The 14608-nt window shown below is 52.0% G+C and overlaps 3 protein-coding genes across 3 annotated transcripts; 2 read left to right on the forward strand and 1 right to left on the reverse strand.

Moving 5' to 3' along the window:
• Positions 1-1239: 1239 nt before the first annotated feature.
• On the forward strand, positions 1240-3615 carry PG994_010208 (uncharacterized protein; the record flags this gene model as incomplete). The annotated part of the gene is made up of 5 exons (XM_066861617.1): positions 1240-2172; positions 2222-2336; positions 2377-2545; positions 2603-2947; positions 3228-3615. 5 exons carry the CDS (start codon positions 1240-1242, stop codon positions 3613-3615), a joined length of 1950 nt encoding a protein of 649 aa, XP_066710727.1.
• A 2080-nt stretch (positions 3616-5695) lies between these two features.
• PG994_010209 (RNA helicase aquarius) lies at positions 5696-10095 on the reverse strand (the record flags this gene model as incomplete). Its single annotated transcript, XM_066861618.1, has 3 exons — positions 5696-6192; positions 6255-7340; positions 7368-10095. The coding sequence occupies 3 exons, from the start codon at positions 10093-10095 to the stop codon at positions 5696-5698; spliced, it is 4311 nt and encodes a 1436-aa protein (XP_066710728.1).
• Positions 10096-10861: 766 nt separating this feature from the next.
• PG994_010210 (uncharacterized protein) lies at positions 10862-13610 on the forward strand (the record flags this gene model as incomplete). Its single annotated transcript, XM_066861619.1, has 5 exons — positions 10862-11353; positions 11407-11982; positions 12033-12191; positions 12242-12812; positions 12856-13610. The coding sequence occupies 5 exons, from the start codon at positions 10862-10864 to the stop codon at positions 13608-13610; spliced, it is 2553 nt and encodes an 850-aa protein (XP_066710729.1).
• Between the last annotated feature and the right edge of the window lie 998 nt (positions 13611-14608).

Genomic DNA, 14608 nt, shown 5'->3' on the forward strand with positions numbered 1-14608 from the left:
CCAGTCCATCAAGTACCAAGAGGTGCTCGCCGAAGCTACCTCGAAATCGGTCTAGGTTGTCCATTTATATGTAAGATCAGCCCGCCTGACAAGAAACAGTCTGGTTACCCCATATGATATATCTTTCGTGCCGACCCGGAAAGAGAGGACAGGTGGGACGTCCATACCCGAATGACCTGCCGCAGACTACCACTTGTCTTCCTTTACTTCCATTGTCAGCCCAAGCACACACCTCCAACGACACGGCATAGAGCGAGCAGCAGTTGCTCCCCAGGTGAGTAAGTGCTTACATACAATGTTACATGTCGTAGCCATGTACCAGACGTCATCAGCCTCTTCCACATCCAAGTCCGTTAGGGGTTTCAACTGGTGCCTGCCGGGTTCCACTCCTACTTGGCATGATTGCATTCAAGGCTTGATGGTGATGATGTTGCCCCATTGCCATTGGGGGCCGGTATAGCTTGGAGACTTGTCCAAATAGAGAGAGCTAGGAAGAACATTGGCTAACTAGGATCTTGTGGCACAGTCAGCCGAGCCAATCACTGCTGTGGTAACCCAACCCGGAGTACACTCCGGACACCAGTCGGAAGTGAGAACTGGGCTGCTGGGCTATGAGTGCTAGGGGAGGAGAGATATAGGGGATCCATGCAAGACGAGCCGCACGAGCGACATCATTCGAAGGCACGACCTAGAGAGTCCTTCGGTACTGCCGTGCTAGTCTGTCTCATTGGAACTGGAAGAAAACGGCCATAAAGACCACAACCAGGCCGGCATTCAAATCTGAGTACGTCACACTTGGTCTCCTGGTAGGTGCTCCTTCCTATTGATGTTGGATGATTCCCCGTGACAGGGTTCATGTCCCTCATGCGCCTTCCTGCACTGCCTATGCTGGGCAGTTTGTAGGCGAAAGTTAAATTTATTAGGGGGTCTTCCCTTTTTGGATTTGCCTTACCACTACATACATACATACTTACTTTACCCACCTCCTCCTGCCTGCTACATGTAATCCACCAAACCCCTGCTCATGGCATTACGTTCTTCAATGGTAGCATGGCCGACTCCCATCATCACATTGCCTTACGTACAGTACAATACCTACAGCCTTGTCGATAGACAGTCTGCCTAGTGCTAGCCGGCATCATGCATTGGCCTAAAGATGCATCGGAAATCTTAGGTAAAGGTGGTGATATAAATGGAGCTGACGTCGCTAGGCATAGCATTCCGGAAGTCCATTATTAGATGGAGCGCCGCTACGTACCGATCAGACCAGCAGCCGTCGCCTCCCCTACTGAACGGCAGGGCCAGAACCCCGATGGCGAACAAACCTCGGCCCCCAAAAGGCGCCGTATCGGTGCCGCCTGCGAGGAGTGTCGCTCGAGAAAGGTCGCTTGCGATGACAGTCGACCCTCTTGTACGCCGTGTGTTGACCGCAAAGCCGAGTGTATCTACAGGCTGCGAAAAGACGGCCCACGAGGCCCGTGGCTAGACCACATCGAACTCATCGAGCGCTTGTCGAGTGCCCCGGAGCCTGATGCTCTGGATCTGCTTCGTCGTCTGAGAGAGTCAACTGACCTGTCTGCTGTGCTCTCGTCGGCCAGCGGTGGCAACCAAGACAAGTCTCGCTCCTCGAGCCTGGCGGCTAGCCGGTCTCTGCCACCGCCGGCGTTTATCAAGCTCGAGTCTGAGCTATCGTCACTGCACCCTATTGCATATCCAAGGCTGAGCCCAATTGATATCAGGACTATATGCCGAGAATCTCGGAGCAAGTTTGAATCACGAACCGGGCTCATGACCGCAAAAGGTGACATGGCCAGTGCGGACAATGCATCGTGCCTGTCAAGCTTGACTGCTTCGGAAGCTTCAAATGCAGCCTTCATAGGCCCACCTTCTCCGGTATGTGGGTCGCCAGGCTTGCCGTTCCTGTCGCCGGCAATGGACCACGTGCGGAACCCTTCACTATGTGATAGTCGTCTTCATCAGCTACGTATGAATTATTGGACCAGAGTTCCCATCAGCGATGAGCTTGCAGCACGTGTCATATCCTCGTATTTGGTTAGGGGACATCCCATGTTGCGCCTTTTTGATGCTGACCTCTTCGTTACGGACCTAGTGGAGAGGCGCCTGCGCTTCTGCACCCCCTTTCTGCTGTCTGCACTGATGTTTTTTGCATGTGTAAGTTGGTCGACTATGTTGTCTTACTCCCCGCTGACTCAACAAACAGCATCTGTATGCTGCCATTGATCCCAGTACAGTGGCGATTGCCCACGCTTTCTACACTGAAGCAGAGATGTTATGGACTTCGGAACGGGCCTCTGACAGCATAGCAACTGTTGCCGGTACGCAACTTCTTCGCGCTATGTCCCTTCTTCAAAGTAGAGATCGGCAGTCCGTTGAGTTTGGCCATGAGGGGAAAGCTCATGGCCAGGAGACTGAAGTTATTCGGTGTTGTTCATAGTGCCAAAAATGCATCTCACTTTGCTAAACTATCCTTGGAATGGAAGAAGGCAACAGCGCACACTGCTTGGGGTGTCTACAATTGGCTGACGTAGGCACTCCCGCTCCCATGGCTTCTTTTGCGACGCTGACCATCCCTACCATCCAGATTTCTTGGCGTCGTTGAGTCTGACTTTGACGCCATCCCACACACCCCCATACTCCCGATACCGGGTGAAAACATAACTGACGAGGTTGAAAGATTCGGCATCGTCTGGCCAGCGCATCCATTACCCAGTTATGTTGGCTACATGTTTGGACCATTATGCAAACTGTGGACCATCGTACAGGAGGTTGCCGTGGTATACATCGTCAAGTCGGACACTCCTGTAGCGGATAGGGTACCTATGTCCTTCGCCGAATCCAAATACCAGAAGCTACTGGCATGGTCCGACACGTTGGCAAGTACTTATGCGTACGGACACCAAAGTCCAGCAAACCATTTGCATTTCCAGTGAGCTTTGAGGTCTAGATGTACTGCAAGATAATTCAGCTGACCTTGAGATATATTGAATGTTCTTTCATGGAGCTGTCTTGAACGTCTTCCGCCCCTTCCAACGCCGTCCACATGGCTATAAAATGGGCTCTTTCGCCTCGCCCGATAGTTTTCCCACGACCGCCTTCGTGGCATCACTTAATCAACTGAAACGCCTGGTAGTTCTAACCCACCTGCACCATCCGCCGATCGACCAATCTTCTTTTATCTCGAGCGCGCTCGTTCAACTGTTCTATAGTATTTTAAAGAACATCAACGATGCTGAGTGGAAACACTATTTCGAACTATGTCTGATGCTGGGCTCTCGGCTCTTCACGTGGTATCATGTTCTCGGCCCCATCATTCAGGGCACGTTGGCCATGGGCCTGCGAGATGGTGCATTGACGGGTAAGGAGGTGCAGGACATGCTGCAGAAGTATGTCTTGGCCGACAGGCACGACGAGTCGATGGAGGCTATCGTGAACGGAGCTGCGTTCACGCTCGATCTCGACTTGGTCATGACGGATCCTACGGATGCGATGACGCAGTCGTTGGCACGGCGGTTTGATGATCTGGTGTTGTTCTCAGAGTTCGCCCATGTGGACGGCGGCCATCCGGATGCGCGACCGCATAGTAATACGTCATGACAGTACGTCTTCCACGGATACCTGAAAATGTTCATCAATACAACATGATATCATTATAACACGGTGGGATCGCGCTCAGTGGTATTCACCCAACAAATATCTGCGTCTTGACTAGGCGTGTGGGTGTCGTCATCAGATATAGGGAATCGGCGAGAGAGTGTTGCAGGTTATAGCATGGATAACAACGAACTGGATACAATACCACAATCATATCCAATTGGAGCATGGGGCGTGAGTCTCGTATACGGCGGAGGACTTGAATGGAAATACCCTTCAACAGTGTCACTTCAGATGGGTTGGATACGCGTTACGTACCAACGTTTTCCACTGGTCGTATTTAGCTCCCACCGAAGAGAAGCTCGGGGGCAACATGTAATCGAAGGGGCCAGGGGTTAGAGTTTGCAGGTTAACATGTGGATCACAAGATAGGGGCAAATCTCTGGTCGAATGTTCGATAGCGGGACCTCGTCTTCTATAAGTAAAGTTAGACGATGCCCGCTATATTATCTAGTATCTTGACGATATCCCTATCTTATACTCGCCCCGGCAAAACCAGTCTTCAAAAGGCGACTAGCAGCCAAAGATTACCTTCGCAAGCTGTATTAATGTAACCGAAATGCTTCATCTAAATACCAATCGAGGTTTGGGGGTGCTTCCCTGGCTGGGTTAAAGCACCATGGCCCAATCCAGCTGAATACCTAACCTGCTCCATCAGCACTGACAGCGGTTTGCCGTCTCGTCTTTGGTGCCGCTGCTGAGCTTCCAACGAAACTGCTCCAGTATTAATTTCAGCAAGCCTAATAATGTCGCCCGTCCCTGCTGTCGTCTTCGTCATCGTTCCAGTAGTAGCGGATGTGCAGTCCAAGCCTGTTCGCGCCGCTCATCGAGCGATATACCCCGTCGTCCACGTAAAGGTCTTAAAAAGTTGCGACCATTTCCTAGGGACTATAGATTATCGAGTATATGCGAGGGATGTTCGAGTCTCAAACACAATCAATGCCAGGAGGAGCTCGGAACCAGGAAAGAAGGCTACCTGCCGGGTATACAAAAAGACAAAAACATACAACACCAAGGATTCCCAGGTCGTCACCGACCCTAGTACTAATTTGGCTCTCTGCTGCTTATATATGGGAGAGCGGACGGGATCCCTAGTATTCAGCAGGATATGGTCGTATGTAACAGTCAAATCTTTAAAGAAAGACTATATAGCTAACACCTAAACTCCAGTAAGGCATCATGGCGGGGGTTCCAACGACCAGAGCGTATTGCCGTGAAACATCAACCGCGTTGGGGCCTGCGAGGAAGAAAAGTCCAGGTTGCCGCCCGTCAATGTGCATTCTATCAACGTCTGACGGCTCGTCTCGCGGGGCTAGTGATCGACTACAAATATGGATTGGAGTTGGTTGGGGAGGAGTGTCTGCCAACCGGATGTAAACACAAGCGCCTGGCAATCAGCTTCCAATGAAAGTGTACATGTGCAAACCTAGGATGTATACTTGGTCGGCTCGGGGGAAGTTGGCACGTCGAGTGCGCCACGCCCCGTTCTAGTATATTTGTCACGGCCTTATTATAACCCTTAGTAGGGTCGAAGTTGGTTGGTTTCGAATTCAGTCCTTTTGTCCGTCCACTGGTGACGAGGGACGAACGCCCAGCTGATGCGGCTAGTGTAGATGGCAAGGGACCTGCGCCGTACGGTGACGATATTTGATTTTTGTCTGTTATTGCAGAAGTCAATATCTAGCAATAAGTGGTTTGGTTGGGTTATGGATAAGGTCAATATAGGGTAGCCCGCACATTTCATATTCGCCAAAATCATATGACGAGCCTGGACGAATACAAGGGGCTTGGTCCGTAGACTTCATTATATTCTGATCTGCCCTTGGATCCATACGTGCGTCAAGAGCACATACCCAGACCGGAGTCTAGCCTAGACCCCCTCCTAAACTTGTACATATTTCTTTCTGGTCCATTTTCATACACGACCCGAATCCTCTACCATTCTGGTATGTTGTAATAAAGAGTTAGATACATCGGGTTATACCATCCCCCCTTCAGTCCTCTTCGATACGCTGTTATCTTATCAGATCCCATCCCCTACGGCCGTGCCGTCTTTAATCTCCATGTCCTCCTCACCATCACCCGCGGCGGCGGCAGGCTCTCCGTAGCCCATCTCCTGCTCCTCGTTGACCGGTTCGAGCACCTCGCCGGCTTGGGCCGCCGGCAGGCCCCTCTCCGCGCGCAACTGTTCGACCTTAGCCTTCGTCATCTCAAACACGTACTGGCCCAAGTGCTCAACGCCTTCCATAACGGCTTCGCCCGGTACCGCGTCCGATTCCTCGGAGCCGTCGGCCAGAAGCGGGCGCTTCGAGGGCCACAGCTCACCCGTCGCTAGCGTCAGCTTGTCCGGCCGCGAGAGCAGAATCTCGAAGGCGGGCTTCAGCTCGTAGCAGGACTCGAACACCTCGCGTCGGCCCAGGATATACAGGCCCAGCCGAGCACGCGACAGAGCCACTGTCAGGCGGCGAATATCGCGCAGATAGCCGACACGGCTTGTTCGGGTAAGTGAAAGAATGATATCTGTTCATCTAGTCAGTCTCCTATACTTGCCTCAAGCGGTACTAGATGAATTTTGAACTTACAGTCGTTCTGTTCGCCTTGGTATTTGTCGACCGTGGTCACGATCTTGGGCAAACCGAAAATAGCATTCTTTCCACAGCGATGCGCCAACACATCCTTGATGAGAGCGCGCTGCCCGGCGTATGTGGTGAGGATACTGATCTTGGAAGCAGGGTATCCAAGCAACCGCATATACTGGTAGATGGCAACAGCGTACTCGGCCTCGCCGAGATTTTGGATGAAGTGGGGTGTCGGCTCCATCTCACCACGACCCTTGTAATCAGGCACGTTGATGAACTGATAGTCAAACTTGAAACCAGCATTGGCCGCTTGGAATTCGGGAAGCGACTCGACGTGGGGGAGGTTGCCCAGGTTCGGGTACCTCCACGAGTAAAGTGCGGCAATGGACGAACGCGCACGACCTTGCTGATCGAGGGTGATGGCCGGGCTGCCAAGACGGACCAGACGGGAGAATAGGGATTGTTCGAGGTTGGCATATTGCCGGAAAGCAAGGTTTTGAATAACAGGGGAGTTTTGGTAATGGTCACCGCACAGGACAACCCTTTGCAGCGTCGTTTGCCCCTTCTTGAGCTTCTGCATTGCCAAAGGTATGAAATTCTCAATTTCGGTGATTTGCGCCGCTTCTTCCATGACGACGTTGTCATAATGGAAACCAAGGCTTGCAATCTCACTGCGTCGCATGGCTGCGTGGGTTGACGTCATGGCGACGATGCGGGCTTCATTGGTCAATAGGTAGTTGGCCTTATCTCGATCCCGTCGAAGAATCTCAAACGGCAAGGCATCTGCCAGCTCGACGAAGATCTTCGATATATGATGATAACAGCCGTTTGCAACCTTCAAAACTTCATCTCGGGTCGCATCTGGCGAGAAAAGCGGCTGTGGTGCATCGGCGAAATAGGAATGAAACGGAAACGCCTGGACGATGTCGGTCGCCGAGGCGTCCTCTGACTTGGTTGCATCGGTGAACTTCGCCCATGCCGGTAGGATATAAACAGAGTTAAAGTAACCAGCGGTTTCGGCCGAGTTGCCGTGAGCGCCAGGCGCACCGATGCTTGCTGCCAAGCGGTTGACCTCATGTAGATAACGATCTCTATTCTCTCAGAACGACTCCACACGGCCATGCTTGCTGAAGTTGCTTTCTGTGTCCAGCTCCTCCTCACCATGGCCCAGGCGGAGAAGATGACGCTCGTCAATGTCCAAAGCTACGATCTTGGCAAAAAGCTGGTTCAAGGCTTGGTTGGAATGTGCGATGAGGAGTGTCCGCTGCTCGGGGAAGTTGTGGTAGATGTTGTTGATGATTTGGGTAGCTACGTCCGTCTTGCCGGTGCCTGGAGGCCCAACAATAACCGTCAAGCCCGGCTGGGTTCCGGACATAATAGCATCAACCTGAGCAGCGGTGAATCGTACCGTATTAAGTTTCGGGGCATCGATAGGATAAGGACCGGTATTGGGTGGTTCATAGGTAGAGACTTTATATGTTTCAACCTCGTCCTTCAGCGCCGGCTCCGCATCCCTTCTTCTCTTCTTGGATGGTTTTGTCTTGGGCTTCTCGGCCGCTTTACCGACGTAGTCAAGCACATAGGGTGGCCCGAAACTACCGGTCACATTGAACCCTGGCTCAACAGCCTTTCCTGGCATGCTCTCCACGAGATGTTGCCAATTTAAGAAAGTATCGCGGTAGTCAATCTTGTTCAGGCGGTTGGGCAGATTCTTGTACGTGGCGCTGGCTGGATCTCCATAGCCAAGGAAAACCTCATGCAACCATGAGGCCAGTGGCACTTCCGAAAGGGCCAGACTGCGAATGGACTCCAGGACCGGCTTGAAGTTGTTCTCCCTGCCACTTCTTCGTATGACTAGGTTGATGCTTTCGTAGACATCTGGCTTGCCGAGCGATGCTCTATCCATGTCCTTCTTGTAGGTTGCGGGATTCAGTTTCAACTGAATTCTTCGTGTAGGGGACCTGCCGCCTTCCTGGAAATAAGCTGAAGGGTCTCGGATATGCCGGCCTTTGTCGTCCATGATGTGAACCACCTCAGCTGTTCTGACCGCCACCAAGCCTAGCTTCTGGGCTTCCGATAGCTGCGAAGCACCCCCGTTTAGGGTTGCTTCAGAAGTAGATGCGTCCACAGATACAAGAAACACTACGTCGTCAGGCCTTAATGAATCCCACTCACGACGGACTCGGTCCCCTAGGCGCCTCACATCGACTGAAATCTCCACTTTGACAGCCGATGGCTTGTCTTCCCCCACAAGTGCCGGAACAACCTCCAAGATCGAGGGTCTCGATATTGGCAAGGCCATTTTGGAGAAGCCTGCGAAGTTGGTTTCCCCCGTTCTTCTAACCTCGGGTCGCAACCGCTTCAAAGCGTCTTCAATGTCCCTCCTGATACCGTAGAAAGCCTCATATCGATAAAGCGTCAAAGACCTCCATAAGAAGTCTCCGACGGAGAGATATTGTAGGTTGAGTTTCGGAAGGGCAAGGGGTCGAGAACCATCGTAGCTTTCGGTGCCCTGCAAGTTGAACTCGTAAAGATCATACTCCGTGGGCACGATATTAGGAAGAGATTCCTGGAAGATACCGCGCTTCTCGAATGTGGTGAGTAGGACTTCCATTATGAATACTCTACTAACCGTTATCCCGGCTGATGCAGGGTACTCCGTTCGCAGTTCGAGAAGGCGCGCGAGCTGGAATATCTCCTCATCATTTAGGGGTTCAAGCAGACTCTTGAGTTCAGGTCTCTTATCAATCGAACCATAGTTTGAGAGGGCTAGCACGGCCAGTTTCTCTTTGAAATACCTGAGGGCTACGCGCTGTAACTGTGCTAATGAGGCGCAGTGGCGTTCGTATGTCTCCGACCGGCTCATTTGGACACCAGTCTGGTCTTCAATGTTGAAGTAGGTATAGTGACGCAGCAGTCGCGACTGCTCACGCAATAACCGATTGTCCTCATCCTGGTACATGGGGGAGAAGGCCAACGCAACCAACAAGTGGAGGTCCTGGAGTAGGTGATTGACATAACGCCTAGTGGGCAGTTGACTTTGCAGATCGGTAATAAGTTCGAGGAAATGCTCAGCGTAAACGACATGCTCCGATTTCCGCTTAGGTTCATGCAGCAAAGCTAGGAACTCGAGAGTAAGGGTATAGAGCCATGCCCTTTCGAAGCGTAGTCTAGCCTTTGTCTCGTCGTCGGCCGAGTCGTATCTTTTGGCTGCGGCCCTCCAGGCTTTCCTCAGGTGTGAGGTTTTCTCCAGGCCATTATCTCTCTTGGTCTCGGTGGACAGGTTGTGCCAGATGGAGATGGAAACCAGGGGCGCACATTCTTTTCTGACAACACCGCAGTCCAAACTCTGGAAGGCGTTGATGATGAAGGACAGTAGGTGTGTCCGGAGAGTGAACGATAGGGTGCGGTCGAGAGTCATGGAAAGTATACGGCGGAAGAGGGTGGAGAAATCGAGGGGTCGGTTCTCGAAGATGGACCAGGTCTCGAGATGCTCGCGTGCCTTGACATTGGTGATTAAGGCGATCAGCAGGACGTGGAAATTGGAGGCATCGTCCGAGTAGCCAGGCCAAAGATAGCTCTCGAGGATCTGCAGCCCTTCCAAGACCAAGAGGGACTTATACTGGAAAGCCTCCTTCTCCAGAGCATCCCAGATTTCGCGCTTCAACACATCGTCCTTAACCTTGACCTTGGTCGCCTTCTTGGTGCTCTTGAGCCAGTGCTGTTTCGCCAATTGGGCAAACTCGCTGCCGCCCTCGATGTCGGCGGCGGTTGGGCGAGCTGTGTCGGCTTTCTTCTGGGCCGCCTTGGAGTCGCCGGCCTTAAGCCGCTTCGCAGTCGGCATGGTCGATGATATGATCGATCATGTATGCGAGGCCAGTGTGTTCGCACGTTCTGAGGAGATTATGCGACGCGTTGACCCTTTTACTCCTTCGCAGGTTGGGAAGAAATAAACAAAACAGCAGCAGCAACAGCAGCAGGCTAGATGCAAGGTGCGTCGCGATGGACCATTAACTCAACCTAGGCTTTTAGGCTATGCAAGCTCTCGAAGGCTTTCCGTCAATCGATTATTTTTTGTGGCGCTGCTCGAGCTGAGGCGATGTGCTGAGTGGACGGATGGGAGTGTCGGTTTGTCTGACGTGTGGCGCAGACTAAAATCCAAGACTTGTTGTCGTTATCCGACCTGGCAAGACCCCGTAAATCCCAGCTTGGTTGCCCCACTCAGCAGGTACCTCACTAAAGCCACACCTAATCTGGGCGGTCAATAGCGGCAAAGCCTACGCCCCAGCTCTTTCTTTGGCGACAATTGGGCGGTCCTTAGGTTATCCAGTAGTGCATTGATGGAATTGTATGTAGCTCGAGTCTCTTACTTACATCAATACAAGCGAGCGTCGCCCGAAAACACACGCGAACAAAGAGCGACTCAATTGCATTGCACATTGCATTGCAACCACATCGCCCACTCCGGTGATCCTTGCTACCTATAATATCTGCTTGTGGTCTATCAACACCACTCAGTAACATGGTACAACACCACCCTACCAGCCGACATTCTACGATTTAGGTGATCTATCGCAACATCACCACCGCCTCGTCAACGGCCGGTCAGAATGTTTTCCCTTGACATTGGCGTGCCCCAGGCCGCTGCCTTCTCGCAGGCTTTGCAGGCCGCCCTCGAACACGCGCGCGAAATCAAGACGACAAATACCATCGAGCCAGCCCTCAGCAGAGCCGATTTTAATGATCTATTCGCCCAGCTGCCGACCATCTTCCCCCTTGACGCTTCCGAAGATCCTTCTGCGACCGAAGGCAAGGCGAACGATGGCAAGACGGTCGATCCGAGAAAGAAACGCCAATATGACGTTGTCGAGGTTGTCGTGCGCAACCAGTTCAGCGCCCTGGTGGCCTCGACATCAGTTGACCAACCCGAATTCGTGGACATGTGGAACTTGCTCGACATCGTGACGGCTCTAACCGACAACGAGAACTGCGATGCCGCGCTTACGCTTTCCTTGGTCGAATCGCTGCTAGATAGCCAGACTATTAAAGACTGCCGTATCACGTTTGACTACCTCGAGTCGCGGCGCGAACGCTTGAACGCCGTCCCCAACATTCGAGCTCCAAGAAACTGGTTATGTTGCGATTCTGCAACGAGTTGCTGCGCAGGCTCTCGCGTGCCGAGGATATTGCTTTCTGCGGCCGTGTCTTCATCTTTTTGTTCCAGGGCTCACCTTTGGGCGACAAGAGTGGCGTCAATCTACGCGGAGAGTATCATACCGAAAATGTCACGACCTACGAAAAGATCCCTGCCAAGGCAGAGGGGGCAACAGACAAAATGGACGTCGATTCATCGGCAGAATCAACCAAGGATGACAAAGACGGAAAAAGTACTGGGCTCAAGGCTGTTACTTTTGACTCGAGAAACAGACCAAGCTCGGAAAAGGAGAAGCCGCTCGACATGGACACCTTATATCCCATATTCTGGTCATTGCAGGAGTATTTCAGTCAGCCTACAAAGCTGTTTGATACGCAAAGCTTCGCCAAGTTCAAGTCGGCGCTGGAAGCTACAATTGTTGCTTTCGAATCAGTCACGCAGGGCCAGAAGGGCTTGAAAGCTACGGACGACACTAAGGATGCGTCTAAGAAGCGCAAGCGATTTGAGGCCAATTCTAACGACAACAGCAACTTCAATCCGAAATATTTAACTAGTAGGGACTTATTTGAGTTGGAGGTAAGTGCTTCCTCCTGTGCAATCTGCAACTTGTTACTTACTGGAATTAGATCAGCGATTTATTCTTTAGGCGCCACATTCTTATTCAAGCCGTCATCGTCTTGGACTTTCTCCGGTCTTTGACTGCCAGTGCGAGAACGAAATATGCAAACATCCCCAATCCTAATCGGTCGGTGATGTATAGCGACAAGATCGTTAGCGAGGAGGATGTAAGTCGCCCGGGTTATGGTTCTGTTGTCTTTAGCTAACATGATCATAGGACAAATGGGCAGAGTCTATAAAGAAGAGGATTAATGAATACATACTCAGCGGACCTGACGGTCAATATGTACACCGGATCATCCAGTCTGTTACTTCGCGCGATAAGGGATGGACACGATGGAAGATGGAGGGATGCCCACCGATATCGAGAAGTCCCGTCACCCCTGAAGAGTTCAACGAAGCCCGCGCCTCAGCCAAGCGCACGGCAACGAGTAAGCGCTTAAGGCCGCATCCAATGGGATCTCTGAACCTCGAGTTTCTCAAAGAAGAGGACGGGGAGACGGCCATGGCCAAGTTCAAGGACCCCGCGCGCTATCAGCTACCCGACCTTGCCATTTTCAAGGCTAAGATAGCTGAGGATGACTTGAACCTCGACTTTGCCAAATCCGAAAAGGAAAAGGCAGATATCCTCGAGGCCAAAGCCAGCAAGACCTGGAGAGCGCTGCGACTTGCTAGGCGCTCAAGAATTTCCGCTTTGGATAAGATCGACGACTGGCAGAACATCGATGCCATCTTCGAAGATCCGAAGGAGGCAACGGAAGAGCCCGAGGGAAGAGGAAAAGGGCGAAGTCGGACGTAAGCCCGATGACAAGCGTCTGATCATCATCTCAGAGCCTAACGGAGCCGGGAAATCGGCTTTGGTCTCTAAGTTACTGGAGCGGCAGCCTCGCGTATTCAAGAAGCTGGCGGTACATACGACGAGGAAACCGGCCGAAGGCGAAGCAAACGGCGACGACTTCCAATTTGTGGAGTCTGGGCCGTTTAACGCTCTGTTGGACGGAGACAAGTTCTTCTCCTTCGTGACTCGAGATGGAGCGGACTACGGCGCGAGCCGGGGCAGCGTAGATGCCATCTCTGAATCAGGGAAGACCCCCATCGTCCAGCTGGATCAAGAGGGCGTCTACAGCGTGAAGGAAAACCTGTATGACGCGCGCGTTGTTTTCGTAGCGCCACCGCCCTGCACCGAGGCCTTTGAGGCGCGGCTGAAAGCATCGGGCCGCTATGCGGAGGACAAGATCCCCGGTCTGCTCAAGGCCGCAGAGGAGGAAGTTGAGCAAGCCAAGTCCGGGGACTCTTACGAGATTGTGGTAGTCAACGATGACCTGGATGAGGCTTGCAAGGCCCTCGAGGCCTTCATCTACGGTGATAGTAGCAATCCGGCACCGGAAGTCACAATGACGAATGGCGTCAACAACGGAGAAGAAGCTGCCCTGGAGGAGCCTCCGGTGGAGGGAAAGGAACAGGAACAGGGTGAGGGGGATATAGCCATGAAGTACAACGATGACGTTGTTGCCGCCGCCGCTCCTCCTGCTGATGCGACTGGCGAGGAGGCGCAGACCAACGGTGCTGCCCCGATCGAGGCGTAGAAGGCTGCGATTTCGGAAAACCAACATCAATACACCGCGGATGAAATAGATGCGGCCGATGGTCTTAGGCGCTTAAAGGACTTCGGTGCCCTATGTCCGGCACAGTAAGGGGTGCTTTTTTTTCTTTCACTCACAGGACAGTAGCACCTAGTACCTAGCGGAAACATAGAAGCGGCCACTTGATTGGCATGTATTGTAAGATTCTTGAGTTCTGGCTGGCAAGAAAAGGGGGGCACTATGTAGACTAGTCAATAAGATACCCAATACAAAGAACGGAAAAGATGGTATTCCTAATCCTTCCAAATGTGCCCCGCCCTGATCTATGCCAGTAAGGCCGCCCTTTGTCGGACTGATAGGTAGCCTATATAGAACTGTTATTCGCCCTTGGGGATCCTAAGGGGCTGCTGAATAGTAAATCAACGTTACCTCAGTCAGTACTATACTAAATATGAAAAGGGGAAAGGAATGTCGGCATTACATAACACGGATAGGTTCAGAGGCAAGTACCAGCGAATGAAGTAGAGAAGAAGCAATGATTCGCACTCGTGAGAATGAATTCTGCTGCTGTGGCTCTCAGTAAGATAGGCTAGACATGCTGGTGACTGATCTCGAAATATACAAGTATATTTCCCACCCAGGGTTCTAAAAAACCGTGACCTCATAAGGATTGATCTCAAGCAAAATATGTATTCTGAAGCCGCTGCCAATATCATATCAAACAAACGTCAGCGGTCGTCAGTCTTCCCACGACCCAGCCAGAACAGTCAGTCCCTGTCCTACCCTGCACTGCTGCACCAAAGAGCAAGTAGTTCCGCAAACTGGGGGCCATCACGTCATTAATAAATCATCAAAAGTACCAGTCAGTCGCCCAAGTGAAGTACATAAGAAATTGCAAGTGCCAAAAGGGGGTATCCGATGTTGTACCTTGTGCGAGCAAAAAAAAAGCCTGCCGCACAAATCATCGCCGTTGTTTCAATTTGCCAAATGATATAAACCGC

The sequence above is a fragment of the Apiospora phragmitis genome, assembly GCF_038363925.1.
Source record: "Apiospora phragmitis strain CBS 135458 chromosome Unknown utg000010l:1.0-9815664.0:1.0-9183399.0, whole genome shotgun sequence".
NCBI classification, from domain to species: Eukaryota; Fungi; Ascomycota; class Sordariomycetes; order Amphisphaeriales; family Apiosporaceae; genus Apiospora; species Apiospora phragmitis.